The sequence below is a fragment of the Prionailurus viverrinus genome, chromosome X (genome assembly GCF_022837055.1).
Source record: "Prionailurus viverrinus isolate Anna chromosome X, UM_Priviv_1.0, whole genome shotgun sequence".
Lineage (NCBI taxonomy): Eukaryota > Metazoa > Chordata > Mammalia > Carnivora > Felidae > Prionailurus > Prionailurus viverrinus.
This window is the reverse complement of record NC_062579.1, coordinates 25,407,103-25,429,780: the sequence shown is the minus strand read 5'-3', so window position 1 is coordinate 25,429,780 and position 22,678 is coordinate 25,407,103. Positions and strand designations below refer to the sequence as shown.

The following is a 22,678-nucleotide window of genomic DNA, read 5'->3' as shown; positions in this document are numbered from 1 at the left end:
GAAAAAGAATATATCAAACCTTCAATCATACAGCTTTTACTACTCTTTTTTTGTCTAGTTTCTAAAATATGGGTAATGAACATAAATGTGGTTTGTAAATTAATTGGACTTGATGTTGTATTAAGCATTAGGGCCAATAATGTCTGGCCTGCCCTTCCTCTGTCTCCCTCTCTCTCTCTTTCTCTCTCTCTTCAACTTTATCCTAAAAATATCATACTCTATTTTTTTTTTTTTTTTACTTTGACTCCTCACTTAAGTTACTCAGTCAAAGCATTTCGGTAAGACCCCTTTTCATCTGTGAAGATGTTTCTTGATCTTGAAATTTCATTTCCTAATCTATGAATGTTTGTCCAAATCTAGTGTTTCCATTAACGTACACCTTTTCTCTTTTCATATTACTTTACTAATCAATACTGTTCTTCTCTTAGCCATTATGAGTTCTTTCTATTGATCTTTTCTGAGAGTTTGTTATTTTCAGTTTCATACTGTACTTTGACAGTACTGGTTTTCATGCTGTGAATTCACTGTATCTCTGCAGCAAGGAGTGATTTGTTTCTTGTATGTCATGGTGCCTTTTTAAGTGTTGTGAAAATGATCATCTAAATGATTCTTTCATTGACATGGACTGCTTTCACTGAAGAAAAGCGTGCATTGAAGATACACGGCAAATTAAGGCATAAATGTCTGAAACAGATAGCAGACAAATCTTGCTGAGGCTCAATTACTGTACTGCATTATGTCAATACTTAGCATCACAAAAGATCGCAAAAGAAGCTGTGCTCTGCTCAGAAAGCAAAATGGGTTGTAAGAACACTGCATCTAGGTATACTTAGGCATAAGGAACTAAATAATAATAATAGTAGTCGTAGTAATAGTAATAATAATACTAAGTGCCTAAACCTAGACAATTGAAGAATAATATCTAAGGGAATATGAAGAAAGCCCACTATTACTTAGCCGGTTAAGGAGTCGAGCAAAACCCTGCATAACTACATTCTTTTCAACCAAGTTAATAGGTGTACATCTACAAAATGGACAGAGAAGAAGAGCAAGACATTTCTTAAATAAGCTTTGAAAAAACCATAGTCGAGGAAAAATAATACAAGTTGACTGATTGCTGTTGATGCCTGTGTTGTAAAAAAAAAAAAAAAAAAAAAAAGTTAAACATGGGTCATTAATAGGCATAAGAGCCAGAAGACTGTCTTTATGTTTCATCCAACATTTTTCAAACCATGGATCCCTTTGGGAATCTCTTGAAGACTGAAGCCTCTCATTTGTATACACTCATAAAATTTGGTCACAATTTTAAGAATTCATCCCATAGTTGTATTCAAAAGCCTTTGGATTTCAAAGGAAGAATAGCAGTGTTGATTATTTATTTGGAGCCTTTTTATGTTCGTTAAAGTAATGGCTCATTTAATCCTCACCACAACACTGTGAGAGGGCTGTTGTTTTTCTAGCTCTTTTACAGATGAGGAAACCAAAGAGAGAAGTTATGTACATAACTCAAGGAAACCCAGCTAGAAAGTCCTGGAAGCAACACTAGGTTAAAGAGTCAGATGATAAAAAATTAGATCTGGGGAAGCACGTAGTGGTTATCTTTGCCAAACTCCTTTTTTTTTTTTTTAACTTGAGGAAGTGCCGTTCCAGATAGTTAACTGAAATCCACAGAGCTAGTGTTAGAGCCAGAGTTCCAGCAGAAACTTTCACCCAAGACTCACAACAACGCCACATTAGCATTATTTTTATTGTTATTTACCGTCAAGGAAACTGAAGCACACTCTTCATACATAGCAGAGTTGCCATTCAAACTGAGATAGTCTGGTTCACAACTAAAATCCCTGTATTACTATTCCTTTGTATACTGTTTAGTAGAAACTCAGCATGATAAAAGTAATCTGAAAATTGGGATACTGTAATGTCTTTGGTTTACAAAGTCAAGAGATTTCGGAGGTTCGACTTTGCGATCATTTAATGTTCTCTAATCAGAAAGTAATGCTTGCAGGGTGCTGCAATTCACATGAACCTAAATCACCCCCAATCATACACACCATACAGATAGTGCTCAGACACTGGTCGTGGGGAAATCCTTTTACCAATTTGACTGAAGTCTTTTGTAATCACTAAAACTTAGTATTTGTAACCATGGACAAAGAGGACTATAGTTAATAAGACCTCTTTTTTTTGACTCAGCTAATTCCTTTAAAAACTCAAACTCTTGTACTGTTTGTTATTTTGTTAACCTTATTTATTTTTGAGAGAGAGCACAAAGAGCAGCAGCAGGGGAGGGGCAAAGACTGCGGGAGAGGGAGAATCCCAAGCAAGCTTCACACTGTCAGCACAGAGCCCCACAGGGGCCACAATCAAGAGTTGGATGCTCAACCAACTGAGCCACTCAAGCACCCCTGTACTGTTCGTTAAATTTTTATGTTGTTAATAAGGATCCAACTTTTCACTGTGATTTCCACATCTTTTTCAACTCTAAGTTATGTTTTCCTCTACAAGTTCAACGCAACTGTACCTAAGTGCAAACAATGATGTTAGTTTGGGAACTTTTTATAATTCTGTAACTTACCTGCTAACCTAAATTCACATCAACTTACATTATTAGTCAAGATGTAGCTAGAACTTGTCCACTGTCATTATGCACTGAGGGAAGCTTTCTCAGTGGAGTCCTGTCACAGAGCTTAGAAAAGACATAAATAGTTTTTTTCCCCCAGTGGCTTAATAAACTTGAAAAAAAAGGAGAAATCTTTCATTAGGAATCTTGAAAGAAGCTGTTAATAACCACTTGTCATCAGGATCAGCGACCTCAAGCTGGATAAAAATTGATGGTGGGACTCTGTACCTTCTGTGCTCTGCTGCTTGGATCATGTATTAGCATTGGCACCTGATTAACTCTCAAAATCATCTCCTCTGATTAACTCCCAAGACTTCTTTTATATTATCAGTACTGATTTCCCGAAATCTGTCCTAAAAGACTGTCCTTAATTCTCTCCCACTGCCTGCAAAATTTCCCCTCTTTATGCTGGAAAAATGTTTGGCCTTTACTCTATTTATACTTTTTTGGCTTGATCTTTCACAAACACTGGCTGGAGACTTCCATATTTGGTGAAGAGGGAATAAGTGATTACTCTGAAACTTTTTTTCTGTTTTAAGTGCTTTCTGTATTTGGAACAAGGTATGTGAGCCTTCTCAGTACTGACTCTTGCTGTTACAATAACCGAATGAATTTCCTTAGAACTTATCTTTCCCTTAAATTACCTTCGAGGTTGTTTTCAGTCTATGCTAATACTTGGCTGTGTATTAGGAAAAAATGCTTGCTTTAAAGTTTAAATTGTGAATGTTATGATAAAGGGAAATACCAATATAGAAAAGATAATATATTCTAAATGGAATTTTAGAGAATTTTTAATAATTGATTTAAAACCCCTACATCAGCTTATATTAGATTTAAACAATTGATTACAAATCTATTTTAAGTGAAAGCGCTATATACGTCTATTATCGTATTTTATTCTCTAGGGTACATATACTATTTTCCTGCCATACGAATCAGCTTCATTCTAGGACAATGCTCTGTAAAAAACAAACAAACACAAAATCTAAATTTCGATGACTTGTAAGAAAAAACATTTTTTTCTTATTCCAGAGTCTCTTTCGATCTTTTGTATTGGCTTTAGCTCCATGTATGAATCTCTCTTTTTGGGAACATAGTCTATTTGAAGCATGAGTTTCTACTGTCAAAGGAAGGAAGAGCCAGAGAAGTGAAAAAACACATCATGATTCTTAAATTCCTGTCTCAGAACTGACACACTGTTATATTTGTTCTTGTTCTATTGGGCAAGGCAAGTCGTACGATGAAGTCTACATCTGTGAGGTGGAATTACACCTACGTGATCCATGGCATGCAGGGAGAGGGAAGAATGAATCTTGAGCAAATAATGCAATTTGCCAATTTGCCCACCAACTTTTAATGCAATTAAATGTATAGTTAGTAAATATAGTAATTGTCTGTATTGACTCTTGTTTTGTAATAAGTCCTTAAGACTATGCTTGATGCATTATACAATACCTCATGAAAACAAAACTCAGAGTTTGTTACTATGATTATTTCCATTTTACAGACTTAAAAGCTGAGGCCTGGTGTTGCTTACGAGATATTAAATGCTGGCTAGTACATGATCAAGTCAAGCAACTTAGGCCCAGTACCCATATGGGTTAGTTTGAATTACTCAAAAAGCTCACTTAAATAAGTACGAGTGCAGGTAGTTCATTTGGAAAGTGATCCCTGGTAGCATAAGGGAAGGACATGGGAAATGAGCCAAGGAAGGGAAAATAGACAATAGTGGTGTTACTCTGGGCCATTTTGAGTTCAATATTCCAGGTACTCCTTGAGGAGCCTTCAAGAATGTGCCCAACACTTGTTCCACTGGGCTTTTTAATCCATCGATTTCTCTCCCTCATTTACTGAGGATTGTACCTAGGGAAATTAAATCTCTGTCACTTCTTGGCTGCCCCACAGATGGGCTTACCACATTCCCCTAGATCTGGAAAAAGCCTTCTTGCAAAGAAGTAGAAATGTGGACGCTTTAGGTGGGAAATCTTCAGCATCACAGAATCTGTGCACAGTTATGGGTACACTCATTGTTGGGCCAGGGAAATAAAGCACGAGGCATTAACTCTATCTACCATTTTCTTAATCTTTACTTCATAGTGCAAGTTTAGCAAATATATCTTGTGATTTAAATACTTGTTTATAATACACCAAAAAAAGGACTCTATGTTTGAGCCTTTCATTGACATAGACCTTTGGAAGTGACTGTTGTACACTTTGGCTGATTGTTTTACTTTTTATTTGAAAAGGGCTATTTTTTTTTTTTTTTAATTTTTTTTTCAACGTTTATTTATTTTTGGGACAGAGAGAGACCGAGCATGAACGGGGGAGGGGCAGAGAGAGAGGGAGACACAGAATCCAAAGCAGGCTCCAGGCTCTGAGCCTTCAGCACAGAGCCTGACATGGGACTCAAACCCGCAACTGTGAGATTATGACCTGAGCCAAACTTGGATGCTTAACTGACTAAGCCACCCAGGTGCCCCAAGAAAGTTAATATTTTAAAAGTCAAATTGACTATACTGAGGTATGGAAACAGGTATCTGGTTAGTGTGTATACCAGGATACAAGTGTTTAATTTCACCTCCACATTATATCAGAGACATTGGGATCTTATTTTTATTGATTCTACCATAATTAATCCAGTGTTATTATTTTTTTACAAACATAAGTTGCCTTTTTCCACAAAAATAGGTAGTGACACACTACTAAAGTATATTTCAGGTGTGCATACTAATTAATGGTAACTTATTTTTACCGATAACAAGTTTACGCCCACACAGTCATGTTCAAACAAGATGAGATATTTGAAATCACTTTATAAATTATAATGCATGTCAGAAATATTCATTGTTCACCACAACCCAGAAATTGTACTACTAGGTACTTACACAAAGGATACAGGTATGCTGTTTTGAAAGGACACTTGCACCCCAATGTTTATAGCAGCACTATCTACAATAGCCAGAGTATGGGAAGAGCCCACATGTCCATCAATGGACAAATGGATAAAGGAGATGTGGTATATATGCACAATAGGGTATTACTTGGCAGTCAAAAAGAATGAAATCTTGCCATTTTCAACTACGTGGATGGAACTGGAGGATGTTATGCTAAGTGAAATCAGTCAGAGAAAGACAAATATCATACGACTTTACTCATGAGGATGTGAAGACACAGAACAGATGAACACAAGGGAAGGGAAGCAAAAATAATATAAAAACAGGGAGGGGGGCAAAACCTAAGAGACTCTTAAATATGGAGAACAGAGGGTTATTGGAGGGGTTTTGGGAGGGGGAATGGGCCAAATGGGTAAGGGGCATTAAGGAATCTACTCCTGAAATCATTGTTGCACTATATGCTAACTAATTTGTATGTACATTAAAAAAAATAAAACTAAAATTAAAACAGAAGAAAGAAATAAAGAAAAATTAAAATTAAAAAATTAAAAAAAGAAATATTCATTGTTCTCATTATTGCTAAACACAGATTTCATTTTTCTGGGCATGAAGAGATATAATTTGTACTAATACCATTTCATATTTTTTTTTCTTGAGCTTTCAAATCAAAAGGAGTCTACTTGCTATAAATTTATAAATAATATTAAAAAAATCTTACCAATTGTTAATATGAATGCCACTTGGAAATTGTGTGTCTTGTACAAGATAATGCAATTTATACAGATGGCCCATAAGAAGTAGTGGTATATCTACAAAAACAGTTTATAGGTTTTCTTGGGGCCCCTGCATGGATCAGTTGGTTAAACATCCGACTCTTCATTTGGGCTCAGGTGACAATCCTGGGGTCTTGGGATCCAGTCCTGTGTTGGGCTTTGTGCTGGGCATGGAGCCTGCTTAAGATTCTCTCCCTCCCTCTCTCTCTCTGTCCCTGTTCGGATTGCACTCCCTAGCTGAAAAAAAATATATAGTAAAAAAAAAAAAAAAAAAGGTTTATAGGTTTTCTATTTTTTTTATGTTTATTTTTGAGAGTGAGAGAGAGAGAGACAGAGTGTGAACATGGGAGGGACAGAGAGAGAGAGAGACAGAATCCGAAGCAGGATCCAGGCTCTGAGCTGTCAGCACAGAGCCCGACTGGGGCTTGAACTCACAAACCGCGAGATCATGACCTGAGCCAAAGTGAGATGCTCAACCGACTGAGCCATCCAGGTGCCCCTCTCTCTTTATTTACAATTTTCAGTTTTAATATGTGTCATAAATCTCTCACATTTAGCCTTAACAATTCTGTACCAGTATTTTTATTCCCATGATGCAGATGGACACAATGTGACACAGAGAGATTAAGTAACTTGCCTAAGGTCATAGACCTAGTGAGAAGTGGAGCTGGGGTGTGAACCCAGTCTATTTGATGCTAGAAGGGATGTATTTAATCACTGACCAGTGCTGTATCTGATACATATTCTTAGCATGGAATTTGAAAGGAACAGTAACGAACCATTTGTACCATATGCTATATGGCGCTCTGTTTTCTAAGTCATGCTACCTCCTACCTTTTCGTACACTCTTGGAGTTCTGATTTGTCTTCCATTTTAATGATACATCTTCCTCAGTGGTATGGTGCTCTATGTCATGATAACTTCTGTAACCATACAAAAACAATATTTCTACAATTCTTGCATTGTGTTTTTCATACATTTGGTGTTACTGATTATTTCTATGAACATACAATTCTGTGATTATATAAGGTTCTAGTCATAATGCCGATTTGTTAATATAGCATAAATTCTATGATTAAGTGGCAGGGGATGGGAGGGAACTTTTATCCAATATGAGCCAACACAGCTGTTCAAATTATTTTCTGGGTCCATCACTTCCCCACAATACAGAGCAATTGACCTCTATGAGAAAGAAGCAGCATTTGCAGGGGAGGTAAAGGGTCAGACAGGCCATCCATAGCATTTTACATTGTGCTAAGAGTCACAACAGTTATGCAAGATACAGTGAAGTGATTTTATACAGAGCGGGTGCTCAGTGCATATTTTTGGAAATGAATTGATGATGAAGACAAAGGTTTATAGTTAACAGAGCAGTTTAAGCAATATGGTGAAGTGCAGGGAAAACACGTTGGCCTGGGACTTCGTAGATTTGTGGTTTAATTATGGTATTGATTAATCATTTGATTTATTCAACCAGTTCTTATTAAGTATCTGTTTCTGCCTGAATACACCGTATTGGGTGTCGGGAGTTACGAAGACATAGTAGTCCTACTGTCTAAGTGCGTTTACATACAGAAGTAATAGGTGGTATGTGGGCTCCATTATAGAAGAGAGTAAAATATTTGTATGTATATGTATGTACACACACGTGCATGATAATAATAGAGTTTAACAAATGCTGAAGTGTTTGTGTGTATTAGAAGAATTGATGAGTTCTTCCATAGACAGAAGGGTGATTGTGAAAAGTTTCACATTTGAACCTGATCTTAAGGCTGAGAGTTTTCGTGGACTCCTGGGTGGCTCAGTTGGTTAAGTATCCTACCTCAGCTCAGTTCATGATCCCACGGCCCATGAGTTCGAGCCCCACGTTGGGCTCTTGGGTTCTGTGCTGACAGCTCAGAGCCTGGAGCCTGCTTCTGATTCTGTATCTTTGTCTTTGCTTTTCTCTCTCTTTCCCCCCCGCCCACCAAAAAAACCAAATAAACGTTAAAAAAAAGAGTTTTCAAGTCACATTCCTGGGACTCCATAAGCAAAGGACTCAAGTAAGAAAGTGTGTAGCTTGTTCATCGAGACTTTTGGTTTGTGCGACTAGCGTAGACCTGGTAGGTATGTGGGTAGAGGCATAAGGAGTATTTGTGAGTGCCGATAGGCATGATGGATATTAACTTTATAAAAGTATTTGGAGTCAAATTATAAGGGCCCTTATTTGCCCTTCTAAATAATCTGGCCTTTAACCTTAGGACAAGCATTTCTAAAACTTAAATAATGAGTCAAGAGTTGCTTATTTGGTTCCTAGATAGATGATGAAGCCATTCATTGACAGGAAGAGTAGGATAATGTGACTTTATTTGGGAAGATGAATGATATTGCTAAGGTACCTACAGGACATCTAAGTGGAGGTATTAACTTGAGTCAGCTCTGTCAGTGTCAAACTCAGGACATTAATCTAGATGAAAAATAAAGATTTAGATATCAGTGTCATCAGTATCAATGTGGTGGTTGAGGTGAGGTAAGAAGTCACTTTGTTTAGGGAGAATAAATGTAATAGACCAAGATAAGAAGAGATGAAGAATAGATAGGACCCTGGGGGAATGCCAGCATTTCAAGGGTGAATGGCAGAGAAGTCCGTGAAATGGATTAGGGGATTGCTCTTGTGTTGGGAGGAGAAAGAAAGACAGTGATATTCTGGAAGATCAGAAAGTTTGTGCACTCTTTCTAGTAACATGATTCAATCTAGGGGCTTCACTTACCACATGCCAATTGGCCTGAATCTCCCAAATCTTTACTTTCAACTCAGATTTATCTCTTGCACTTGAGGCTCTTAAATTCAGTGGCCTACTGTATGTATCTTTCTTTTTGTCTGAAACATCCAAAAGGCAATATTTCCCAATTCTTCCTGGGACTTCAGAATTCCAGTTTCAGTAGTATCATTGTCTGTAACTCTCCCAAATCCCCTACCTCCACCTATAATTAATAACTAGTTCTTATCAGTAATACCTATTAAACATATTTTGCCTGCATTTACCTTTCTCCAGTCCCACTGCAGTTCACCAGTACAGGGCCTGGATTATAATGATAATTGTATGGACTATAATTATATGGATTCTTACATGGATTAGAATTATAATCAGCTAGTTGGTCTTGTTTCCAGTCTTAACACTCCCAATATATTTTCCATAATGTGAAATTCATTTTTAAAACACAAACCAGTGGTACCTGGCTGGCTCAGCCAGTCGAGCATGTGACTCTTGATCTTCGGGTTGTAAATTCAAACCCCATAGTGGGTGTAGAGATTACTCAAAATCTTTTATATATATATATATAAAATCCATTTTCTAAATATATATATATATATATATATATATATATATATATATATATATATAAAATATTGTCATTTCCATACTTGAATTTCCTTTGGTTTCTGTCTTCTGGCTAAAATTTAAGTCTCTTCCTAATTTGGCTAATAATTAGTTTTCTTTTTTCTAAAGTCATCTTGGCCACATTTGTCCTTCTCCTCATCCTTCTCTTGTTCCATGAACAGACCATACTCCTCTCACATCCTGATAGTTGTGCCTGATCTTTTTATTATCTGGGGTTCTTTTTACCTTTTATACTTGTATATTCTTAATTAACTTTCAGAACGCAGCTCACACTTCATTAAGGAAGCATTGGATTTGTCAAGTTAGGTTGCTTTCTGTATACTTTTTTTCTTTTTTGAGAGAAAGAGACATAGGCAGTATGAGCAGGGGAGGGGCAGAGAGAGAGGGAGACAGAGAATCCCAAGCAGACTCTGCACTAACAGTGTGGAGCCCGACCTGGGTCTCAAACTCCAGAAACCATGAAATCATGACCTGAGCCAAAACCAACAGTTGGACGCTTAACAGACTGAGCCACCCAGGCACCTCTCTATATACTTTTGACAAAACCCTGTATTTTCTTTATCAGAGAACTTACCCATGTATCTACAATCTATTTGTTTTGTGTGTGTCTATTTCTCTCACTGTGCTGTAAAGGCAAAAGGGTCGGAACCTTATCTTTTATACACTTGTATTTATGTCACCTTGTAGGTATCAGTATATGTTTGTCACTTGTCCTACTACCCTTCAAGAGGAAATGTTATGCAATAGTCTGCTATTGGTGCTCTCAAAATTACCATGCATTTAGCAATTTAAAATAATACCTGTTTATTATCTGAAAGTTCTTCAGATCTGAAGTCAGAAATTGACCTCACTGCACTAAACTTAAGGGCCATCAGTGTTCTGTGCCTTCTAGAGACTTCAGGGAAGAATCTATTTCCTATCTTTTCCTTTTGCAGAGGCTGCCCGCAGTCTTGGTCTCATGGCCTCCTTCAGTCCTCAAAACCAACAACTTTGGCCCAAGTTCTCATGCTTCCTTCTCTCTCTGGTCCTCCCTCGTAAGCTGCCCTTGATTACCCAATATAGGCGCCCTATCCAAAATTACCTGATTGCCAAATCTAATTCCATCTGCAACCTTAATTCTCTTTGCTGTAATGAAGAGTTTTAAAATACTTCAGCTCATTTTAAAAACAAATGAGTTTTAACAACACTTCTTCAGAGATTTTGGGGAGTGGGACACGAACCTCTTAAGGGAGGACCGTTTTTCTGTATACCACAGGTTAATAGAATTAATATCTGCAAAGAACAAAAGAAGAGGTCTGAAAAGTAAATTTGGTCTTCATTAACTTAAAACACCTTTATTGAGCACTAACTGTGTAACACATTCTGTGCTAAGTGCTGGGAATACAGTTACAATGTATATAGTCGCTGTCTTGGAAATCAGAAAGGATATAGGTGATATTATTAACAACTCGTGTAGGGTGACGAGCAGTGAAAACTGCATTACATTGACTGTAGTGTGAGTGGGAAATATGGAAACCTTTTTGACACTTACTGGTTTTCTCTTCTTTGTGTAGTAATTTAATTATTTTAGACCTCCTCATTATAAAATGACCACAAATGTCACCTTCGGCCCTAACATTCTGTAATCCTATGATCAAAAGCTATTACTCAGATTTAATGGAAAGCATTTTTCATGCCATTCTCCATTCTACTGTCTTCCACTTTGCATTGCCATTTTGTGGTATTAATAACGTGGTAAATCCACTTTCTAAATATGTCCTGAGTTTTGGGCCTTCCTTCATAATGTTCCACAGTATCATGTAACCTTATCTAATGTTTACCATTAATCTTCCACATTTCTCATTTCCCTTTTTCTCATTTTTGGTGGAAGCAGAGAATAGAGACCATAATACCTCTTCCATGTAACTTAATTGTCCTCTATTTAAAGTGAAATAAACTCATATCCCTTTGTATTTCTTCACCATATGTATTTCTAAACTGTTAACAACTCCAATATGCCCTTCTAGTTCTAAACTTGTATTTTCTGGGTGATGTAAGTGATGAGGATTTTCAGTTAACATACTAATACCCCAAAGAAATATTATTTTAAAAAATGTATTTCTCGCACAGGTTATGATTAACTTCCCTGTGTAATGAGGATAATTTGTGGTATGTATGTAACTGAGTTGTTTGCTTGTTTTGGTTTTTAAGTGCTTCTGCTCACATTGTCTTATCTGATCCCATGATCTCCCTCCCACCTTCCTTTATAATTTCATCCCATGCTCTTCCCTTCTTCAGAGTTCAGAGTACGACAAAATGGAGTTAAATATAATGAAGAGCATGCCTTTTTTTATTTGAGTATAGTTGACACGCATTATTCCATTAGTTTCAGGTGTACATTGTAGTAATTTGGCAAGTTTATACATTATGCTATGTTGACCACAAGTGTAGCTACCGTCTGTCCAGTTACATGACTAGTATGATATCATTGACTCTATTCCTCAAGCTCTGTTTTTTATTCCTGTGGCTTACTTATTCCATAACTGTAGGCTTGTATCCCCTGCTCCCCTTCACCCATTTTGCCCAGCCTCCTCCCCTCTGGCAGCCATCAGTTTGTTTTCTGTATTTATAGTTTTCATTCTGCTTTTTGTTTGTTCATTTTTTTAGGTAACATTTATGAGTGGAATCATAGGGTATTTGTCTTTCTTAGTCTGACTGACTTCACTGGGTATAATATCATCCAGGTCCATGCATGTGGTTTCACATGGCACTATTACATCCTTCTTATGGGTATGTAATATTCCACTGCATATATATACCACATTTCCAGCATCCGTTTGTCTTTTGATGGACATTTATGCTGCTTCCATGTCTTAGCTATCGTAAATGATGCTACAATAAACATAGAGGTGCGTATATCTTTTCAAGTTAGTATTTGTTTTCCCTGGGTACATGCCCAGTAATGGAATTGTTGGATTGTATGGTATTTCTTTTTTTTAATTTTTGAGGAACCTCCATAATGTTTTTCCACAGTAGCTGTACGAATTTACGTTCCTACCAACAGTGCACAAGGGTTCCTTTTCTCCACATCCTCACCAATACTTGTTTCTTGTCATCTTGATTTTAGCCATTCTAATAGTCATGAGGTGATAGCTCATTGTGGTTGTTGTTTTTAAGTTTATTTATTTATTTTGAGAGAGCACAAGCAGGTGAGGGTCAGAGAAAAGGGGGGACAGAATCCCAAGCAGGCTCCGCACCCTAAGTGCAGAGCCTGACGTGGGGCTTAAACCCATGAACCACGAGGTAGTGACCTGGGCTGAGTTTCAACCAACTGAGCCACCCAGATGCCCCTCTCATTGTGGTTTTGGTTTGCATTTCTCTGATGATGAGTGAAACCACCAGCAAAATAAAATGACAACCTACTGAATGGGAAAAGGTACTTGCAAATGGCATCTGTGATAAGGGGTTAATATCCAAAATATATAAAGAATTCATACCACTCAACACCAAAAAACCCAGATCAATCCAATTAAAAAAGGGGCAGAGGATCTGAGTAGACATTTTTTCCAAAGAAGACATGCACATGGTCAACAGACATATGAAAAGATGCTCAGCATCACTAATCAAAAGTGCATGCCCTTTTAATGTCTTCTCTTTCTGCTTTTGCCCTTGCGTTCTCCTTCTAAAGATTCGTCTTTACCTGTGAAACTTTTTTCTTTCCATTTTATTATTATTTTTTTTTTGCTCATTCAGCTAGATTCAACCTAGCTATCAACTTCTAGAAAATGTCTTCCCTAACATTCATATGGCTGCATATCCCTTTCTCTCTGTGTTTCTTTAATATCCTTTGAATATATGTATCGTTGTTTATATAAAATGTTTAATATTTATATATCATTTTTCTGTATTCTACGAGGTTGTGGACTTCGGTAAAAACTGAGTTCTGTTTATCTTCTCAGAAACCACTACAATGACCAACAGATGCTAAGTATTCTTTAAGTAATTAGTTTTTGTAGATATTCTATAAATTCCTACATAAATAAATGATTTCATTATATCTGAAAATCAGCTCTCTGAGTTAAAAGGCAGTTAATGCCTTTATTTCACAGATAAAAGAGACTGAGGTCTGGCATCTCGAGGGCCGCCATTTTCGTAAGTCCTGCACTGGGACTGGAAGCCACTTCCCCTGATTTAATGTTCTCTCACTTTGCAAACTTTATTTTTGTGTGGTAACTCTTGTGAATCATGAATCTCGCAATTTAATTATCTCACATTTATAGGCGACTGAGGGTCTCAAGAATATAAAAGTTAATAATAGGGCAAAAGGTCATTGCAGTAATCCTAGAAAATATGAAGAACCAGATTTATTGGGTAAAAAACAACTTTATTGGAAAGGGTTAATTAATTCTGAGATGAAATACAATTTTTATGTCATGGCAGAAAGCTAATTTTATATGAGTTTTCCCTATAGAGAGAAGAAAATAAAATGTTGGTCACTTTTTGCAATTTGTGAAGCAGTAGTTCTTCACTCCTTGACACCTCCAGGGAACAGTTTTCAACTAAATTGTTCTGACAAAGATTTTGTTCTTTGCCTCTCACATTAATATACTCAGGCATATTTTCATTAGTAAAAGAAAACCAGTTTAAAAAAAACCCTAGAGAAAACAAAATAGAATATGTGCTTCTTGAAATGACTAAACAGCAGTATATAATTACTTCCTAGTAAAACAAATATCATTCTTTTCTCATCCTCTTTGTTGTTGATTTCACATTCATATCTTACTATAGACTGTGTGTCTATAATTACATATATGTTTTAAGTACCGAAATAATCTCTAAGATCTATAGCAATTTATCTTATATGTATGTTTATGTATATCAACTTCAGATTAACTATGGATATGTAACTGTGCTTAAAATGATCAACTTCAAAAATTTTTTTTAAGTTTATTTATTTTTGAGAGAGAGAGAGAGTGAGAAAGCAGAAGCAGAGGAGTCGAGAGAGACAGAGACCGAAGATTCAAAACACCCTCTGCACTGATAGCCCTAAAGTGGCACTGGAACTCATGAACCATGAGATCATGATCTGAGCAGAAATCAGACACTTAAACAATTGAGCCACCCAGGCACCCCTGAAATGATCAACTTTTAAGTTATATGAGAAATACCAATGGAAATGGATAGATTTAAATATATAAAAGTAGGGGCGCCTGGGTGGCTCAGTCGGTTAAGCATCCGACTTCGGCTCAGGTCATGATCTCATGGTTTGTGACTTCGAGCCCTGCGTCGGGCTCTGTGCTGACAGCTCAGAGCCTGGAGCCTGCTTCCGATTCTGTGTCTCCCTCTCTCTCTGCCCCTCCCCCGTTCATGCTCTGTCTCTCTCTGTCTCAAAAATAAATAAACGTTAAAAAAATTAAAAAAAATAAATATATAAAAGTATAAATTTTTGGTGTAATAAAAATGAAATGAAAATGAAAAGAAATATGGCCACTTGGGAATATATATTCATTCACTGAGTAAGTAGCTTAATTTATGACTGTGGTTCTTAACTTGGAATTCATGATAATAGGAATCTTCTACAGGGAGGTCAGTGGAACCTATGAAACTGTATGTAAATATGTCTGTATAGACATTTTTTTAATGTAGAGAATGATCATTATTTTTATCAGGTAGTGAAATGGAGTCCACAACTTGAAATGTTTAAGAACTAGTGATTTATTAGCTCATTCCAGTTAATTTTAAAATATCAAGTGTTCAATAGATTCATGAGGAGAGGATATAAACAAATATTTTGATAAATGTAGAAACATGTAGAAGAAGTTTCTAAAACACGTCCTACTAAATTAGGTTCTCATTAACATGAGCATCAACTATCTCCTTATATCTAAAGAAGTAGCAATTGCTTTAAAAATAAAAGTACCAAAGCGTTCTATCAGCAGCATAACCTCATTCTTTCTAGTACCACTAAAAATTGGTATGACCACTGGTAAGGTAATATGACAATATTTAGTAAAAGCTATAAAAGTTTTTTTTTTTTTTTTTTTTTTTTACTATTGATCCGTTAATTTATTCTGGGGCAATTATATACCAGAAACTGAAAGAGAAAACATGAAGATGTTCATTGTGGTGGAATCTCTAATAGCAAACAAAAGGAAATGGCAGCCCTTATGATATTTATGATAAAATAAGTTTAAAAAGGCAGAATATTATTGTGACAATGTAAAATATATATTTATGGGGATTGTAATATGTAGACACATAACCTTAGAGTGATAATTTAGTATCAATTTTAATATTAATTTTAATATTGGGGCACCTCAGTAGCTCAGTCAGCTGAGCATCCAACTCTTGATTTTGGCTCAGTTCATGATCTCATGGTTCCTGAGTTCAAGCCCCCATTGAGCTATGTGCTGGCAGCATGGAGCCTGATTGGCATTGTCTCTCTCCCTCTCTCTCTCTGCCCCTCCCCCACCCACGTTCTCTCTCCCTCTCTCTCTTTCAAAATAAACTTTTAAAAGATATTAATTTTAGCGTTAATTAATTTAATTATCTTAAAAATGTTTCCATAATATTAATCTATGGCAAAACTTGAGCACTAAACATCAATTAGTAAGTACAGGAGCCTTATTATTTAAAATAGTAACAAACAGATCATCTCACATCTTAAGGAAGGTTCATATTTCAAATCTGGATAAATCCATGTAGATGTGCAGGTTGTAGACTATAAAATTCCAGGATGTCATTCACATAGATTACAGCATACATGGAATTCCTTGGATTGTTTCAAATAGAGGCTCTGAAATCATGGTTATTTTGTATTTGTGTTAATACGTTCAGCTTTTGTGACTTCGATTATCTTATGGCACTCCATATTATCTATGCAAACAATGCGAAGTTGTTGATGTGAAAAGCCATGGACTTTGATTCAAATCATCTGTATCAGGTTCATGTCTGTGATGTACTGGCTTTATTCCTTCTGAGCTTGAATTTTTTACTGTATAAAATGGCAAATTTCCTATGGATTGAGATGACGTATATAAAACAGCTCTATGAACAATAAGATACTAATAAATGTTATATATTTTATAATAAAATCAGTCATAATTCACTAATAGCATATTTTTCTTGTATTAAAAACGAAGTAAACAAGAAGACCTGGTGAAGATGTTTATATGATGAAGTTCACCTTTAGTGCTGTTTACACAGGAGATGCATACTCTTTTGCACATAATATCAAGGTTTCCCTCCTGCCTTCAAGGCCTGTCTACAAATCACTCTTTGTACATATAATTGAAATCAATAAAAATATTGCTTTACTACCTACTTTTCACTGAAAAGTACATGGAATAGATCTCTTCAAATGTCTTCCTGTTCAGCTTTTGATGAAGGTGGTTGGGCTTGTTTTAAAACCTTAAAACGTGTGCCTTCAAATGACTCCTTTACTCTCCTGTGTCTGACGGGATTTACACGCACATAGAAGAAAAAATAGGTAGCATTGCAAGTGAAGCCATTAACTTTTAGGAAAATATATATGCCATTGAGACATAGATGTACTCACAAGTCTTCCTGCAGCAAGTCCATGAAAATGGTGAAAAGTTTGACCATTTGAAATGTTCTGTTAATTTATTTTCTTATTATCAGAAGGGTAGTACTGAATTTAGGGAACTATATTCACGAGAGGCTAGATTAGTTTCAGAAACTATTACTATTTTTATTTATCCACACTTGTCAACAAAGAAAAAACTTCCATACTGTAACCATGATTTATCATGCACTGTATAGTTAATGCTGATATTTGGCCCAGTGCTTAGTAGTTTGTGCGACTAATGAAAATAAGAAAAAAGGATTTTGTGATGCTAAATAAAATTTTGTCATCCCGGAAAACAGTTTTAGGTTTATTATTCATCCACTGTTATGTCATATCACTTAAGAGTATCCACTTATAGATTAATAATGTGCTTTAAAGATAAACAGATGTTCTTAGTACATGGATACATTTGTCACAGGACAGTTGTTCTTTACAATAGACCATCTTTTTTAGGGAGAAGTAGTGGAGATTTACTGTTGAAAAAGAATATGCCAGCAAATGAGGTTATTTTGTTAGGGCATTTCAATAACGGTTCTTTTGACCCAATGTAAATAAAATGTAAAACCTCTCCATTTTAAATCTCTCTCAGATGTACTGATTTATTAAACACTAATTAACATGATTGCATTTCCAGTAATTTAAAGGTAGGCTTTGGCTTTAGAGAAGGATTTCAGTAAATCAAGATTGATTATTTTTCTGTCCATATAACTCCATACTAATTTCCAACCTGAAGAAAAAGACATAATTTTTAAAAGCCCGAGTTCTGTGAAGCTGTTTCTTAATAATTTTCCACTGTAATCTCTTGGTATAGGAAGCCCTTGGAGATTTTTCCTTTGAGTATTTATATGTAATCCACCAAGGATATCATTTGCATTTTGATTTGAAATTTCCTGACTTTTGGATGCAAAGAGGTAGTGGAAATTTTGGAGTTGTGAGATATCCCCTCCTCTAAAGCATTTGCATGTTTATCAAATGTTTGCGGAGATCTTGGTTTGTGCAGACAGTGCCAGTTTCTGGGATGCAAAACCATGCTCCTGTAAGGGGAGGGGCTGTGCCAGGGGCCCTTATTACAAAAGAGGGGAAAATCATTTCTCTGTGGACTGGGGATGGGGGTGAGGGTGTAAGAGGAAAAGCACTGGAATAGTTTTTCAGAAGAGATAACAGATAATGGGTTCTTCTGATAATACTAGAGTATTGACTGACCATAGGATAATAAGTAGTATCTGCTTGGGCGCCTGGGTGGCTCAGTAGGTTAAGCGGCCGACTCTGTCTCAGGTCGTGATCTCACAGCTCCTGAGTTTGAGCCTGCGTTGGGCTCTTTGCTGACAGCTTGGAGCCTGGAGCCTGCTTCAGATTCTGTGTCTCCCCCTCTCTCTCTGCCCCTAACCCACTTGCATCCTGTATCTGTCTCTCTCAAAAATAAGTAAACATGAAAAAAAAATAGTATCTGCTTTATTCAGATAAGACTACTTTTCTGTAATGCCTTTACATAATTTTGGAATGAGTATAGATTTGACCATATCCATTATTTTTCACATCTCATTTTAGTTTGGATGCCTAATACCAACATCACTTCTGTTTAACTTCATTATCAATGAATTTAATACCAACTATAAAATAACACTAATGCATAATAACTGAGAGTTATTTTGGTTGTGAAATATCATATTCAGAATTCCTAACTCTTAATCTTTTTAAAATTTTACATTACAGATGAAAGAGAAGATGTTCAAAAGAAAACATTCACAAAATGGATAAATGCACAGTTTTCTAAGGTAAGGATATTATGTTACTTCTCTTTTAAGATAGAATGTAAGTGATTGAATTTTCAAAATGAACTCTACCTGTGTAAATTTAAATGTCCATATTGTTTTTATCATAGTGTCATTTTGCTTTAGCTGTGCAAATGTGGGAATATTATGTTGACTTTTAATTAAGGAAAAAGCTGCAGAATATATGGTAAAGAGAAATCATTTAATTAGAGAAAATGTGTCTTTGAATCTTAATGATAATGTGAGTTTCTTTAATTACATCAGTCATCGAAGAATCATAACAGCAGTCTTCCGCCAAGTACTTGGTATATGTCACACATTAGCAGAAGATCTGAGGGACTTTTACTGTCTGGAAGTGATCATTTTTTTGTCCCTTTTGGTCTTTACCAGCTCATGAAAAACTCGTAGAACTGCCTTGACTCTGTTTGGCCCTGTCACGTAGGGCATGTGTCAAATAATTTAAGATAAGAAGATTCTCCTCTTTTTCTGCAGGCATCAACCCATGCTCTTCATAAAATTTATTTTGCAAATGCAACTTAATTTATAATCCATAGATGGCACAACTCCAGATAGTTATGTGTGTGAACACAAAGTAAAATGTTCTTACCTTGAAAACTAGCAGTAAGAGTACCATGTAAAGAGGTTTATGTACATTTTGAGGTTAGAAAGACTTGGATTTGTATTTAATAACTCTGCATTTAGGCAAATCTAATGCCTTGTGAATCATTTTTCCATCATGTATATGAATATACATATATATTGTTTACCGAACAAATCAACTCCTAATAATGGGGATAGAAAGGTAATAAAATACGGTCCCCATATTCAAGCTTCAGGAGAAGTAAAATAGCTAATAATGGTTATTTTGCATGTGATAAGGAGGATTAACAGGGTCAAGATAGGTGAAAATTCTGACCACAGTGCCTGACGGGCTTAATGTATGTGAATCACTCTCTTCATGGTTCTGTCTTTTTTTATAAAAAGTATTGGGAATGGATCCAGAACAGTCTACTGGGAGAGGCAATATAAAAAGTGTTCCTGGGGCGCCTGGGTGGCTCAGTCGGTTGAGCGTCCAACTTCGCTCAGGTCACAATCTCACGGTCCGTGAGTTCGAGCCCCGCATCAGGCTCTGTGCTGACAGCTCAGAGCCTGGAGCCTGCTTCAGATTCTGTGTCTCCCTCTCTCTCTGGCCCTCCCCCCGTTCATGCTCTGTCTCTCTCTGTCTCAAAAATAATTAAATGTTAAAAAAAAAAAATTAAAAAAAAAAGTGTTCCCATTACTATTACAAAAGGCTTTCAAGTATCATCCATTGTTAGTGATACTTTGTGGCAGAATTTTTGCCAGGTAATCTTCAATATTTTAGCAAGAAGTAAAGTTACTGAATTTTAAATATGCAAATTTCATTTACATTTACTTAATTAACAAGTAATAAGTTGTTAATACAGAACTTTACATAATAAACATGAAACAGGAACACGTATTTTAGAAATCTAAACTTTTTTGGAACTAAGTAGGTACAAGTAATAAAAAAAAGTTGTAACAACCCTAATGAAGAAGAATAAATGAAAGCTAAAGTCAGAAATATGTAGGATAGGAATTCCTAATTCCCATAATATATACCAGATGGATGTATATGGTGTGTGTGTGTGTGTGTGTGTGTGTGTGTGTGTGTGTATATATATATATATATATATATATATATATGGATGTTTATTGCTATATCTACTGGTCTCATTAAAATTTTCTAATTTTTGAATTTTGAAACAGGCAATGGGTAAAAGTTTTCAAACAAATATACAGACAAATCAGAATCATAAAGAGATTTTTTGAAATAATAAATGTGACATAATACTATGAAACTTTGAATTAAACCAATGAGTTGTTTTAATAAGGTGTGTAAACATAACGAAGGCAAACACTGTGAATTCTCATTCCCACAGATCTACCTAGATCATTACACTCTATACATTGGTATTTCAGGTGTCATTTACCACAACTCGCATTCTACTATACAAACCATAGCTTGATATGCTGCCTTCTATAAATACTTTGTTGGCACTGCCTTAGAGCAATTTTTCCCTACCCCTATGAGGGCCTATATTTTAAAGGCTGTGAAATAATTACGTGTTTGAGTGCATTGAGTGTTTTGTCTAAAGTATCCCCACCTCCAAATTCAACTTCTGCTTATTCCATTTATTTTCTAAATGTTCTCCCTCAACCTGTTACAGTTGGATCAGGAGAGTCACCAAAGTTTCATATTTGGGAAATATACTATATATCAGGAATATAAATATTTACAAAGACAAAAGGTATTTAGAGATAAAATTTATATATGTGTGTGTTGAATTTTCATTTAGAAAATCTGAAGATACATTTTCCATGTTACCTGATTTTTTCTTGTCAAGACTTCAAGTAATGACTAAGCTTTTGTAGTGAGAATTATGAGAAAGCTAATTGAGTCAGTTTATACCAATTGATGATACCAAAAGATCAACATAACTGAGATATGTCAACTGACACATATTTTTACTACATGGCATTCACCAGAATTCCAGGCCTGTATGAGACACAAGATTAGTTTAAATTCAATCTTCAGATCTCATGGAACCTACACATTTGGGAGATACTGGGTAATTACTAAATGGAGTAGCCCTGAGTGGGCTGTACCGGTGAGAGAGTGGTAAGCCCAGTACTCTGGGCTAGAGTGAATCTAGAAACCTGTATGAAGAAAGCTCTAATGACTGAGAGACTCTATAGAAAAGATCCTCAAAGAGCAAACCACTCGAGACTGAGAAAATTGGATGCCACTGAATGCAGGAATGTATATTTTCTTTGTAACCCCAATGATCTGAACCAGTGCACTAAATAAATATAATAAATGCAATTTGGACAGTAGTACAAAATTTAAGTATATGCTAAGTTTAAGGAAAGAGGAACAATTCTGACAGAGAACAATGTATTGAAGAAGACTTTAAAAGAGAGACAAAGCAGTGAAAAATTATTATCTGTCTGTGTGGTAAATTAGACCAGAGAATACACATATAATAATAAAAATGAATACAATAAGTTACAGTGCTTAACAGTGACGTTCACACACATTCATTTATATAATATTTGTAAAGTATTAAGAGACCACAAAGTAGTTCTCCATTATTTTATGAAGTTACATAAGGGATATTTAAGGGGGGAAATGTGACTAAATAAAGCCTTATGGTGTTGTGTCATTTGAAGCCAAATGTACCTGTGTAGTAAATCCAACTAACTTTTCACTTTTCCAGTACCATTTTAAAATAAACTCTATCTCTTCTTCAAAAGAAGTCATCTATTAACTTTCAATTCCAAAAATTTCTACCAGAATATGATTTATCACATCTATTCTATAAAGATGAGCAAACATTATAAATCTCCACATAAACACAAAACCATTGCTATGTAAGATTAATTCAAGGTGAATATTATATTCATGTAATTTGTAGATATTTTACAATCCTAAAAATGTTTACTGTTTACTGCAAATATGATTCACACAGTAGGAATCGCACAGGTTCATTCACACAAGCTTATTTAAGGAAAGTACACTTGAAATTATCACCCAAAATAGTCTTGTCATAAAACTTGTTTGTTGTTTGTGTCAGAGAAAAAGCAGTCTTTGCTGGGAAATATTTACTA

At 35.7% G+C, this 22,678-nt stretch overlaps 1 protein-coding gene across 13 annotated transcripts in view; it reads left to right on the top strand.

Moving 5' to 3' along the window:
• DMD (dystrophin) overlaps positions 1-22,678 on the top strand; it is a 2,022,811-nt gene that overhangs the window by 154,495 nt on the left and 1,845,638 nt on the right. For all 13 annotated transcript variants that reach the window (XM_047843142.1, XM_047843144.1, XM_047843153.1 and 10 more), the window contains one exon: positions 18,951-19,012. In XM_047843142.1, coding sequence (XP_047699098.1) covers positions 18,951-19,012 — 62 coding nt within the window. The remainder of the gene's footprint in view (positions 1-18,950; positions 19,013-22,678) is intronic.